Raw genomic sequence first — 15,087 nt, 5'->3', positions numbered from 1 at the left:
AGGTGTGGAGCATAAGCATGAGGGTGGGAATTTGAGAAATGTCAGATTATGAACGCAACTGGAACCATTCTCGTAGAGGCATGAAATCAAATTGGCTGTAAATATCTCAATGTATTTTTCTTATTTGACCTCCTTATTATTTCCAAGGCTGCATCTCTACTGTGCTTTATGCAATTCTTCTAGGCACTTAACAATCTTTGGAATCAACATGCTTAAATAGTGGTTATAATAAAACAAAAAAAAATCAGATTTTAAAGTCTTTCAATGTACTTAAAACTGATTCTTATAAAACTAGAAATGAAAAATTCTTAGCTGTCAGATAAGGTTGAGCTTAGTACTTCTCAGCACGACTCAGAATTTCCTTTCCCAAAATTTATTTAGAATTGTGGTTCATGAATGGTGTGTCCCAGGAAGTAGTTCAGTAAGCGTAATCACTGAGGAAGTTTATGGAAGTGCCAGTAATACCCTTCTAGGGAATTTTACAATGTGTTTTAGGTATGCTTTTAGGACTTTTGTGCACATTAAACAAGACATAACCTATGTGAATAAATGTAATTGAGGGTCACCAGACACTTGCATTAATTAAAAATGATGAAACAAATTTAGCTACAGCAGTTTTTAAACCAACCCCAGCCAGTGTTTCCCCTCCACCACACCTGATTTTTTGTAATTCACAATCCTCCTTTCTAAGCTTTTGTTGTTTGCTTTTATAGGCTTTTAGAGTGATTTAATAAAATTTAATTATTGCTCACAACAGGGGATCACTTACCACCAGTCTGCAGCAGGCTTAACTGTTCCATGCCATGTTATATGAGTTGGGAGAGAGGATTATGCATTCTTTTATTTAAGATGAACACAGTACATGTGACTTAATTATCGTGACCATCACTTTAAAATGTTGTTTTGCCTATAGTGTCTTTATTTGTTAAAGAATTATAAAATTTGTTTGTGTCACTCAATTAGCTGACTTATTTGGTTTGTAAATATGAATGCTATTCTTTTGACATGAAAATATTAAGAAACATCATGCCATATGGATACATATTAGATTTTTATAAAGAAGAAGACAAAAATTCCTAGGAATCCAGCTGAGAGGGATTGTCTTTAACCATTTTGAGAGAAAAGAACACCAGATCAAATTTGTAAAACTCAGTGCCCCATAGAGATGTAAATAGTATTTTCCCTCACAAAAGGTACTTCTGGTTCTGGAATCTTCCAAGAAGATTTGTCTTTATGTACTAATGCTTCTCATTTTTCAGTCACTTCAGAAAAGACAAATATATAAAGCCATAAGCTATAATAATTTTTAAAAATTACAGTATTAAACATCTTGGATAACAAGAAAAATTTTAAAATTTATGGACAATCTGTGTAGTTTCATCTATTATCATACAATAAAATATATTTACAAGTTTCTAAGCTCTTGCATTAAGTAAAATACAATTATTCCTTGAGACTTCATAAAAACAATTCTTATTTACATTGTTTTATGACAATTTTTAAAATCTTTTTTCTTTTTTCTCTTCCTCTAAGGAATGAATTTAAACTCTCAACTATGCTATAATTTTATGTCACAATTTATGCCTACAAGTTGTTTTGATTAATTCTGTTATCTTTATATATTATTTCAGTCTTGTAGACTTGTTTGAACTCCAGTGTGATAGAAGAGTCTAGAGAATTCCTTCAACAGAGAAAGGACTAAAGATGGGCAGACTTTAGTCTAAGTATCTCCATCCTAAAGTACAGTAAGGAAGCCTCATTCATACTGGAAGAAAAAAAAACAAAACACACACACGCGAACAGTAACAGTATTTTAGGATATTGGCCAGGAAAAACTTTTAAAGATGGTAAGAGCCAAATTTACCTCCTCTGCTCCAAACACTTATTTCTAATTACTTCCAGAGCAAGAAGATCCCCTGGGAACATCCAATTCAACATATTCGGGATTGAAAGTGTCATAATTTTCTACGCCCTCATATTTTTGCATCCTTTGTAGAGTGTTATAGCTCTTATCATTTATTTGGGTACCACTACCAACCATTTTTACCGGATTCCTTTCATTCATGTGTTTTATATAGTTAACAAGACCTCAGTAGTCACCTTCTGAATTTCTATTATCTTTCCTCTACTCATGCAAATAGCATTTGTTAGGCCTCATCAAAAATCTTTACAACATATATAAATCAAAGATTTAATAGCTAGGGACCCTAGATTTGGGTCAATGACAGTCTTTCAAAATATATAGAACCCCGTCTTGAAAGGGAGAATTTTTTGTGGGGCATGCATAATTTTTTCCCTGGGATTGATTCCAAAGCTTGCCTCTACCCAGGCTTTCCAAAACAAAACAGAAACACCAAAAACAGGATTTAGTGTGCCTATGATCCCTTTATCGGGTTATGAAACATGTGTTGGGTCAATCAACTCCTGAGAGCCTCCATTTCCTTTTTGCAAATGGGAGTTACAGTGAGTTCATGTAGGCTATTGTGACAGAAAATCACTTGTGGCTTTTCCATTTATTCTTTTATGTGAATGCAATAGACATTTGTTTGAATGAATGTAATGTGCCAGATTATGGGCTAGGTGATGGGAAGAACAAAAAGGACTAGATTCTGTCCTCAAGTAGGACGGCACATATGAAAGCAACTTGAAAGTTATAGTTCTCTACAGGGATGAGGCAAAGTAGTAAGAAGTGTGTTTTGAGGCTTATATCCTTAAACATCTTGACTATGGTGGTTGATTTTAAATTTTAATTTAAAAATGGGTTAATAATTTATCAAGCAGAATTATCTGAATTTTCTATGAACACATATCATTTTAAGTGTATGAGTATGTGGAATAGGACTTTTATCCTTAAACCTAAGTGCTTTGTATAATTTATACATTTTAATAAAATAATAATGAAATTCATGTCATAAAGTAATATAAATTTGGTGTAACATTTTTAAATAATCCATGACTATAAATATTTTAAATTTCTAATAACACATTGACTAATCGATATCCTGTTCTTGAGAAAACGTGATAATTTAAAAATATAAAGCTATTACGTAAAATTTACCTGGGACTTTATAAACTTGATTTCAATCTCCCTTAGAATAAATCACAAAATAAATATTTAGAATTCCTTATGCCATAAGAGTCTGCTATTAAAGAAAAGTCTAGGATGCTACCTTAGTTATACAGCCCTGTTGGTTGATTCACATGACATATGTTAGTAATATATACAAAAGATTTTTTTTTTTGTGGGACCCTTGCTGATGGCCGGTGATCGAACTGGCACTGCAGAGGCTGTGGGCAACAAGGGAGGCCCCTACAATAGATTTTTAAAATTAAATTACAGAGCAGCCTTAATAGTACGCTATTTAATTCTTTAACATGCTTAGGGCATATTTCTAGAATGCTTTATATTATTTAGAACAAGTTAAACCATGAAGTTACATAGTAGCAAACAAAATACCTTAAAATAAATTCATGAATTTTAAAGTATAATATTTTGGCATTAATATAAAATTATCTTTAAAATGCTTATAACAAAAAAAGAATCCCTCTCACAGTCTTAGTATCTAGTCCTATAAATATATAGGCTATTATGTGACCTCCCTTAAATTTGTTATATACTCTCCTTCCTATAGTGAGCACTTATAAAACAAATTCATGACACTCCTGGTTATATATATCTGAATTTTACATAAAGAGAAAAGAACCTCTATTTAGGCTTAATGGTTCTGTAAACATAATGTTTTGGAAAGGATGTTAGAAACATTTACTATATAAACAATAAACTAGTCAATAATTATCAAATTTCAATTTTGAGTAGAAGATAATGCTTTAATGACTTGATTTACTATTAAATTTGGGGTGAATAATATTTAAAATAGTTTATAATTTTATTGTTAGTATTTCTGAAATGCCAAACCTTGGGTATATCAGTGATTTTCTCTTACATATTCATAAAGAATTTTTAAGTTTTTGAACAGTCATCTTGTTCAATTTTATTTGTGAGTTTTCCTCACTCTGAGACCCCTCAGCACAGCGTAAGTTAAGTTTATGATGAGAGAAAGAACAAACAGTAATTTCAAATTTGATAATTTCAAATCTTTTGATCTGTGTTCATCAGGAATATTGGTCTGTAGTTATTATTTATTTATTTTTGATGTCCTTGTCTGCTCTTGGAGACATATAATGTTGTCGTCCTCAAATGCATATGGTAGCATTCTGTCATCTTCAATTTTTGAAAGAGTTTGAGAAGGATTGGCATTAATTCCTCTCTGAAGATTTAGCAGAACTCAGTAATGAAACCATCTTGTCCTGAACTTTCATTGCTTGGGAGATTTTAAATTACTTTTTCAATTCCCTTGCTTGTAATTGGTCTGTTCAGGTTTTCTATTTTTCCACAATTCAGTCTTGTACCATTTATTTTCCCTTTGAAGAATTAACTCCTATGACATTTTTAAAAATGCTCAATTCTCTTAAATTCACTACAGCATGTAATTATTGAAAATATACAATATTTTTATTATGGTGTTTGCTGTTGAGAGTGGGAGGGAAAGGATGTATGAATGAAGGCTATAGTAAATAATTAATACTTTATCTGATTGTAATTTCTTCACCATTCTTGAAGTTGAGGTGGATATATTTGAACCACTTTCTCTTTTTGTCTTGAACTGGTTCATCCTGTCAAAAGACCCAGTCCATTCCCCAACTTTCAATTTGACTATCATTACTGGGGTCACACATACTCTTATTCCACAGCCATCTTTGATTTGTAGACCCTGCAGTATAAAAGTGTATCAAAGCAAAATGTTGCAACCTTAAATTTACATAATTCTAATTGTCAATTTAGCCAATTATAAAAATAATCCAAAACTGTTTTCTGGAGCCAGAACTAAAGTCTCTCTAGTAAACAGTATGAATGCAATTCTTTATACCTTTTTTGTAGTTTGGAATCATTTGAAGTACTGCATCACAAAGCTTAAGTATATTTACTATGGACTAACATATATTGGGCTAAAAGTAAAACGTCCCTGAAACTATTTCAAACTTTTCTTTACTAGGAAGTAGTGAGAAGAAGCACCTTAAAATGATTTTAAATAAATTATTTTAAATGGTTTTCCTAGTCATAGCTTCTAAAATTAAAAACTGAACTCTGGCTTTTGTTCCCAAAATTTAGGATTAAGATCTATGGAATTTATGAGATGACTCATTAATTGCACTGAGAACTGATTCCTATGACAAGTGATTGGACAATTCCACTGTTCCACCAAAAACAATATTTTAAGTCAACTATAAGGTAAGCCTTTTTGTCATCATTATGTTTTTATTTTTGTGGATCTACACTTTTGGAAAGCTTTATTATTAATTTGGAGTCTTTATGTAGTTTTCAAGGTTTTACTAGCTGCTACTCCCAAGCTTATCCAAACTTTATCTCAAAGTTTCTGATAGGTATTCCGTGAAGAGATACAGGGAACAACAAACGATGCAATCTTTTGCCTAAACATCAAAACATTTCATTCCATGCAAAAGTGAGACAGAATCATTTGCATGAATAAATGCCAAAATATACTACCTTGAAATCACTGATTTGGTCCATGCTGTCATTTCCTCCTGAAATTTAGAGCATCAAATAGAATCCCCAACTCTTTAGCTATTGCCAACTTGTTGATACTTGGTTTCTTTATTAACTGTATAAACTGTTACCCAGAGGCATCTGAATTATTTTAGCTCATATCTAAATTGATTCATTTTAAAATTTACATGACAATTGCATAGTTGATGATAATAAGATGTTTGCTTAATTTTTGTTTATTCATATTATTTGGGTCTATGATTCAAAACAATATGAATTTTTCTTTTTCTTTATTTTCTTTTTCTTTTTCTTTATTTTTCTTCAATATGTATAAAATAATAAAACTGGTTTTAAGTAGTACCTATTAATTTCCTCACATCTCTAGATCATATTATTTTAAAAAATAAAGGTACAAAGGTACAAATTAGACATTTGTGAGGTATGAAAGAAATCACTGCCTTTTAAAGATACTTCTAGTATAAAAATGACTAATTTGAATGTGGAAATCATCAAAATGTAAATTAATACTTGAAATTTGACTGAAATATTACACTTTCATTAATGTGTAATCATGGAATGATTTCCATGCATTTTTATAAATTCAGTGTACCAAAACAATAAATTTGTAAATAAGAATTCTAATATTAAGTGTAGTGATCATGGAAATCACCAAAATTTATTAATATAAATCAGCAAACAATTTAATATCTGCTCTTGGAAGGGTGTTAATATTCTAATGCCAATACCATGAAATGTCACTTTAAAAAAGACTTGTTAAAAGCTCTGAAGTTACTATTATTATATTTTAAGAAAGTCTAGATATCAAGAGATTGATACAACTCAAAATAGAGCACCTACTAACAGCTGTAAGTTAAAATAAAAATAATGTTAGTTTCATTGGAAGATACATTTATGTTTATTTTTATATTCTTATACATATATAAAATTCATTTTTTCCCCTCTGGTTTCATCAAGATCCCCAAAGCATAATTGCCACCAGAAGATCAGTTAAGCTTATGTAATCAGGTGGCAACAGGGGATGAAATACTTTGATCTACATATACAGCACCCATGCTGGTCTGTAGTCAACTCTGCCTGTTTGCCTTTATGTAACAGCCTCTGTAGTTACTGAATTCAATGATGATTTAAGGCTCATATTGTTACTTTTGGATTTTTGAGGTTGCATTCATAGGTCTGGACCCGCCACTGTCTTCAGCCAAGAACTCTTATCTTTGACGATCATCTTTACCTAAGAATTCTACCTATCAACTAATTTATGTTAGTTCTACATAATACTGTACCAGGGTAGTTAGGAATTTCAGGACCCTTCTAGAACATATGTGGGAAGGATTCTCAGGATAATTCATCTAGATCAGCATTCATCACTGTATTGTAATGCAAGCCACAAATATGAGCTATATATGTTTTCAAAATTTTTCTAGTAGTCATATTAGGTAAAACTAAAAAGAAACCTGAAAAGTTAATTTGTCTTTTTTCCAATATCTAAAATATTACACTAATAGTAATCAATAAAAAAGATTATCAGTCATGAAATATTTCACCTTTCTTACTAAGTATTCAAAGCAGTGAAAAGTTATAAGGTTAGTTCAGATAATCTAGCTTCATTGTAAATGTTCAGAAGCCACATATTATTAATGACTACCATGTTGGAAAGTGCCTAGTTAACCAAATGACATTTGTATTTTGAAATATGTTAAGGGGCTACATTGTAAATTAAGTGTCCTCACATTAAAAAAATATAGCAAAACACAAAAGGACACAAGGATTGATTGTGGTGATAGTTTTATGATGCTTGCATATACCCAAATGTATCAAATTATATGTGTTAGGGATGTATGGTTATTTGTATATCAGTTATAGCTCAGTAACCCTGCTAAAGAAATGTAAGTGAGAAAACATCTAATATATATCAATAAAATTAATCCCCATCGCACAGTTTTTTTTTTTTTTTTTTTTTTTTTTTTAATAAAAAGACTCCCTGAAATTACTTTGACTTTAGTGTAAATAGGCCTACAGAAAGTAAGAAAGAACTTTATATCTTCTGAAAGCAAGTCTGGCAAAAACATCATTGGACTCTCAGTTTATGATTTCAAGTTAGGTCTTGCAATTTATTACTCAGATAATTTTAAAGATCTAAGTCTCAGGTTCCTACCTGTAAAATGAATATAAATAGCTCCTGAATGATGGATATAAGGATGCAACAAATTTATCATGAAAAATGAGGGTGCTGTTATTGTAAATTGATGAAAATCCTTATTTTTCACTTGAGTAAAGCCATCACAGAAAGTAAAAATGAACACAGTGAAATCCACATTGTACAGTCTTCACAGTAAATGAAGCTGAGATGTCCCCTAGTGAGTATCAGGCATGTCCCCTAGTGAGTACCAGGCAGTCCCTTGCTAATCCTATTCCATAAAGCTCTATGGAACATAAGGAATTTATTATTCTGCATCACCTTTATTTAACTTCTCAAAAGTAGGACACAGTCTGTTACAATTCTTATGTTCCCTGAGGATGCTTCTGCCAAGATGTTGCAATGATGATTGCATCATTAGTCAACATTCAATTTGATTACCCACTTAATTTTTCTCCAATATATATTAGTCAATAAATTCATCAAATAATAGGCAATATACTATTTGACAAAGAATAAAACTGTGCATTTCAAAAAAAGTTCTTTAACTTTGTGAAAATTTTCCTAAATTATAATTTTGATAGAAATTTTCATAGTTTTTGAAACAATAAATATTAAAACTTACCTGAAGGCAGATTATATAATATACATTTAAAATTATGTCTAATGTTCATTCTCTCCTCTTTCTTTCATAGTAGAAACTCTAGTTTCTATCAGGGCTCATGGACACCCAGTTTAAGATCATCGCTTAGTCTTTGCTTATAGAGCAAGTCATATGACTAATTTCTAATTAATGAGATCAAAAAAATTTTATCTAACAATTTTAAGAGCCTTCTTTAGGGCCTCCCCGGTGGCGCAGAGGTTGAGTGCTGGGTTGTGAAGTTGCCCGCATCCTCCGCAACGCTGGTTCAATCCCCGGCTGCTCGCAGGCCACCAGAGGAGGGTCCCACATGGCTCGCAGACCTCTCCTGCCACCCGCTGCTCCCCTCAGCAGTGTACTTCGGTCCTTCTGCCTGTTCTGCTCCCCGCTCTGGCTCTGGTGAATTCACTCACCCTCCCGCGCTTCTGACTGTACCCAGTGCTTGTATAAATAAATAAATAAATCTTTAAAAAAAAAAAACCTTCTTTAAAAGGGAGCTATCCATTACCATGACAGTTTTATCTTTCTTTATTTTGCTCTACTTTGAGGACTTTAAAAAACTACCATTTTGGATCATAAGAACAAGGGACACATGGGAAAACTTGAGCTAGGAGACTTTGAGGGAGAAGACCTGACTCGCCAGCCCTACAATGGTTCTCCTAGAATGGTAGTTATTGTGACAGAAACTTCTGTTATTAGAGCACCGCTATATTGTAAACCATTACTTGTAATCATTTCTTAAGAAATATAGCACGTTTGTGATATTTACTTACTTTACCTAAATTTTATCTATTTAAATATCTTGAAGATTTCATTTCATTGAGATTTTTGTAAATTTAGTTACAAAATAATTTATTGGCTTAGTTGTACTTCAAAAATGCTACTTTAAATTGGAACTACAAATATGTTGATACTATTACTTATTTTTATTTATCTAACAATCCAATTAACTGCTTCAATATATCTAAGGAAAATCTTCATTTTTACTTTTTTTTTTTAAACTTGAAACAAGCAGAAAAATTTATTACACTTGGGTTGGTTGAGACTATAAATCTTGATCTATGTTTAACGCAACATCAGATAGCATCGGCTCATCAAGCTCCTCCATTCTGCTCAAGTTAGGCGCCCCAAACCGGTCACTAATTTCAGCTAGTGTTTTGCCTGATTCCTCTAAATGGGCAGCATCTTCACCCTTAACTATATTTTCCATATTCATTCTTGCCTCCTTTGCCATTATTTCTTCTATTTTCTTTAGTTCTTCTATTCTCACTCTCTCTTTTTCTTGCATTTCCAGCTCTAGCTGGAAGGCCAATTGTTGCTCCTGGAACATAAGCTCCTCTGCTTTGAGCCTCTCCATTATTTCTTGCTCCATTAGAGCTATTTCTCTTTCACGTTCCAACTCCCCCATTTCCCTATCTCTTGCTTGCTCTGCGGTCACATTTTCTTTATACTTGTAAAGCCACAATGCTAAATATTCTACTGGATCCACTGGACGAAGTTTTGTCACTTCTGCAAGACCCTGCATTAGACATGCCCCGAGGTGCTTTTTTAAGGTATGCTGACTCCATTCCTAATTTTTATACACAAACTTCCACATCTGTTTCAACCAGTCCAGGACCAAAAGGCAAGCGCAGCTTCTTCACATGTCTCTCTGCTCCATGTGCCTCCTCCAGGTCTCCTTCTGGCTCTCTATCCTGCTTCCTTCTTTCCCCAGTCTCCTCTCTTCATTTTCACTTTTTAAGCTACTGACGCTTGTGTCTTCATGTGTATCACATATAATGACTTAAAAGACACACTATTCTGCTTGGGAATAGCAGTTTACTAATAGTTACCTCTTTTCTGTATGTATAGGAATTTTTAAAGAATGGGATGATTTCAGCAAAGACAATTATTGTACTGTATTCTCACAAAGTGGAAAAATGTAGAACTTAAATTAAGGTTTATATTTTCAAATTTGTACTTATGAATATGTACACATAATCTTAACAATTTTTTTAAAAAGAAACTTGAAGCAAACAGGTATCTGTTTACATCAAGTTAAGAGGAAGAAAAAAACATTCTTTTCATTTCAAGAATCATTAATCAATGCAGGAGTGAAAACAAACAGGAGAGTATGCAAGGAAGGTGATTTGGACTTGTTTAGTGTCTGGCCTGTGCTGGTAACATCTGTAAGTGGGACTAATGAAAGGCAAAGAGGAAAGCAGCAAAGTGATGCAAGTGTTAGGTAAATGAGGCTTGAAAAAGTTAACATTTTTAGTTGCTTGTTTTTCTTTGACATTTTAGATCTACCATTGAGTGGGTGTATAGAAAGGCATCTTTCCAGGCTACTACATTTTCTGGCTACCTCTTGAGAAATTATGAAACTCTGTTAGGACAAAGTGGCAGTTCCATCTGTTAGCCTCCTTCATAAAATGAAACCTGAAAATATTGTGTGTTTGAGCAGAGCTAATATTATTAGAGTTCGACAACTAGAAGAAACTTGTGTGGAACATTTCTAAATGTCATTCTGAGATTTTCATGAGAAAGGTGTCATCTTATAAATATTTATTATTACTCTCAAGCAAAATATTTTTCTAAGAAAGTATTTCTCTCCTTGGTCAAAATGCATGGAATAAGTTGTTGCATGCTTTGGATCAGTTTTTAACCTTGTAGAAGGTATAAATTATCATACTTATGGAGAAAATTTCTGTGACCTGAATGTATTCATCAACATGCTATGAATAAATTTGTATTGTCTTCAAGTATTTATTGTCCAATCTTGAAGCACATGCTGATTTCATTAATAAATATTGAGATATGTGTTTGGTTATAGTTGATTTGTGAAAGAGGTAATACCAAGTGCCAGGTTTGAGTGTTCAGGTGAGTTAAAGATAGATAGAATTACCATTAAAGTATAAATTTCTAAAAGGTCTACAAATGAAATAGGACTATTTAAAAAGAAAGGGAATACTATCAACAGTCACTTGAGTGAAAATAAATAGGCAGGGACCTAGAAGAATGGCCAAGAGGAATGAAAATCTGTTTTCTCTGTTTACTATACCCCAAATATTTTAAGGCCCTTGTACAGAAAAATAATCACTAACAATTGCTAATGACTAAGAAAAAAAATAAACAGGTAATAGGCAGTAAGTAGAAATTGTGGTTGACATGGAGGCAGGGTTTTCAAAGATTCATTGATTTTTGAAGATTGATAAAATTTTTTGGCTATAAAAATATGTCATCATAATAATTGCATATGTGGTGAAATATATTGTAAAATTAAAGACTACAGATTTGGAGCTTTCTTCAATCTCTTCCAATAATGAGAGCACAGTTAATTCTCATTCTTTGACAGCCTCTATCCTACTGTTTCCCACCCAGCCTAATCTCACTCATATAGTTTTTTAAAAAGATTTATTTATTTATTTTTATACAAGAACTGGGGTACAGGCCAGAAGCATGGGAGGGAGGACTTTAAAGTTCTTGGACTTGGAAAGGAGATTGTTCTAAGCAACAGTACTCCAAAGATTTCTGCCCTCAATGAGATAGCAATCCACTGAAAAAGAAAGATGTGTAAAGAAAAAGTGTAATACAAGAATATAAGCATCATAAATGTTAAAGGAATTAATAAAGGAGGTTCAGGAAAGTTCTCTAAAAAAGAACAATCCCTGGGGTGAATCTACTGGAAGAGTATATATCAAGGAAAAGAAGAATTTGGAAAGTGTTAGGAAAAAATATTAATAGAATAATCATAGAGTATATATAAAAGAAGTTCTAGATCTGGAGACTTTTGTAAAGAGGTATTGGAATAATATAGGAAAGAAAAAATTGAAATTAGGAATATGTCATTCTTACCTTGGATAGAAAAAACACATTATATGGGCTCCCTTGTGGCTATTACCCATTTATTTTTTTCTTAGCCATTAGCAATTGTTAGTTATTATTTTTCTGTACAAGGGCCTCAAAGTATTTGGGGTATAGTAAACTGAGAAAACAGATTTTCATTCCTCTTGGCCACTTACAGCACTTTGAAGCTATCTGCAGCCACTGCAGCACGAGTTCAATCCCCTGCCAGGTCTGCCCACATGGTGCAGCAGACCTATCCTGTCTCATTCTCTGCTTCTGTCGGCAGTATATTTCAGTCAATACACCTGTTATGTTCTCCACTCTGTCTCTGGTGAATCCTCTCATCCCCCACACCTCTGGCCTGCGCCCCAGTTCTTGTATGCATAAATAAATAAATCTTAAAAAAAAAGAAAAGTGCCTCCCCTGGTGGCGCAGCGATTGAGCGCTGGGCTGTGAAGCTGCCCACAGCCTCTGCAGTGCCAGTTCGATCCCCGGCCGCTGGCGAGGGTCCCATGTGGCGTGACAGACCTCTCCTGCCACACCCACTGCTCCCCTCAGCAGTGTATTTCGTCAATCTGCCTGTTCTGCTCCCCACTCTGTCTCTGGTGAATTCTCTCACCCTCCCGTGCTTCTGACTGTACCCTATGCTTGTATAAATGAATAAATAAATTAAAAAGAAAAAGAAGAAACACATTATATTTGAAAAATGTTTTAGAAGTAAATGAACAAAGGTTTAGGAATTGGTTAATGTGAACAATAATAAACAGATATTTAAGGTGACCTGTAGACTTTGCATACCATTGTGAAAGGTGGTGTCAATATGTGAGGTGAGATTTAAGAGGTTGAATTCTGGAAGATCAGATGAGATGCACTTTTTGAACAGAAAGTATCCAGATAGCATTCAGAAATATATGTCCATCAGGCAGTTTTATATAAAAATATGAAATTCAAATGCCAAGTTACAGTTAGAAATAAAGCCATGGATGTTACCACCCTGTAGTCTTCATTAAAAATATGATAGGTAAAGACATCAGAGAGAAGATAAGGGGATAGATTAAAAAACAAACAAAAACTCAGTGATTAGACTCATGGCCACCATTAATGTCTAATGGGAGAATGAAGAAAAATGTTCACAAAGGAAATCAAGAAAAAAATAGATCTGAGAGTTTAGGTGAAGAACTAGGACAATGTTATATCACAGAAGGAAAGGGAGTTGTTTTCTAGAAGAAAGAATTAATTGGAGGTGAGAAATGCACTGGTGAGCTCACAATAGCGTGAGGAATACAAAGTGGTTTGTGGATTTGAAGGTATAAATGTTAATGGACATGATTTTAGAGTGATGGGAGTGAGTTGCAAGGGAGGAGAATGAACATTTCATTTTCAAGACCATTGGCTAATACAGAAAAGAGAACAAGTTTCAGTAGGAGACTTTACTTGAGACCCTGCATTCAAGTTGGTAATAGCCACTTTCATTCTCATAAACTAAATATTTTTGTGTTAATAAGCTGACTACTTTTATTAAGTATTTGATAAATATTAGCATGAAATTTATTGATATCGCAGTATTTCCAAAAATCATAGTATTTTATTTTTGTCATTTTTCCATTAGAATAAGTTCATTTGTAATAATCTAAGTGATATACTGCTTAACTTTCCAAAGATCATTTAAATTTATGATTACCTACTTTCATTTTAGCACATTAACTGTCTAAGAATGTTATTATGTCAATAAAGCGGTTTATTATGTTATGTATGCACAAAGTCTAAGGACTGAGAATGTAGCAACTAATTTATAGTTTGTGTTTTTGATTTACCCTTATAAGAAATACACAAATAATATTGTAAAAGTACATTTTAAGCTGATAAGGAAATGAAGTCATCATTAATCATATAAATCCTATAGCAAAGAATAAAATAATTACTATTAGAATGCAAGCAAATATGTTATTATACTATAGACATTTGAGAAATTATACAGATTGCCAGCCCTTTTCCAGGTAATATTTATACAAGTGAATAGAATTTATGAATGAGGAAAGCAGAGGTTGTTCTTTGAGATTTGGTAAAGAAGCTTTGAAGGAGTGAACTTTTTTGTGTTGCCTTTCTATCTTTTTGTCATTTTTTAGCCATTATTGCATATTGAAAATTCCTTTCTGGCTATCATTTGTGAATTAACCAAATTGCATTAAAAGCAAATCTGTAGGCATCTTCCCTGAGTGTCGAGTTATTTAAAAAAAAAAAAAAGGCCCTTAATTTATTTTGTATTTGTTCAGATCTTTTAAGTTAAAAGTATTGATTTACGAAACAACCTCCCTGTCTTAAAAATGCTACTATGGTGCTGTAAGCATTTTGAAGGTTCTCCAATACTTGGTTCTCCTTCCCTTCTGGATACAGAAATGTTAGCCCTTCTCTGGCCCCTAGCAGATGGACAAGGTCTTATGAATAATTCTGGGCTATTAAATGAGTATAGATCCAACTTTGTCACTTGGCTAAGATAGTGAAGAATAATGAGAATTGTTCCAGTGTCTTCCTCTCTCTGGTAATTGTGAATTATTAAGATAGTCGGCCCAAAAGGTAGAGGCAACTGAATTCCTAAGTTGTTGCCTAGGCCCTGCTGTCCTGAAGTCATTTGAAATTGTAATCAATCTTGTGTGAGTCAGAAATAAACATTAGAGATGTATGCAATGAACTTGATACCTACTATACTACAGACACTAGACAGAGATACTGAGTCACTGACATATGTAGATTATTTGTCATTGCAGCACAAGCTACCCTTTCTTAGCCATATAGTATTCAGAGCATCCTTCGGAGTTAAAGCAAAACCTCCTAATTATGTTTCTTCTTGTATGAGTATGTGTATAAAGGAGTTTAAAAAAAAAGGAGAGAGGAGAAAATCAA

General features: G+C 33.0%; 1 protein-coding gene across 1 annotated transcript; it reads right to left on the bottom strand.

Moving 5' to 3' along the window:
- Nucleotides 1-9,406: 9,406 nt before the first annotated feature.
- LOC311170124 (DPY30 domain-containing protein 1-like) lies at nt 9,407-9,929 on the bottom strand (the record flags this gene model as incomplete). The annotated part of the gene is given in 2 exon segments (XM_084232490.1): nt 9,407-9,913; nt 9,915-9,929. Coding segments are annotated over 2 exon segments (522 nt in total).
- Between the last annotated feature and the right edge of the window lie 5,158 nt (nt 9,930-15,087).

Source organism: Talpa europaea (genome assembly GCF_964194135.1).
Source record: "Talpa europaea genome assembly, chromosome: 4".
Taxonomy (NCBI): Eukaryota; Metazoa; Chordata; class Mammalia; order Eulipotyphla; family Talpidae; genus Talpa; species Talpa europaea.
The sequence above is the reverse complement of the archived record's forward strand: the minus strand, read 5'-3'. Positions and strand labels throughout refer to the sequence as shown.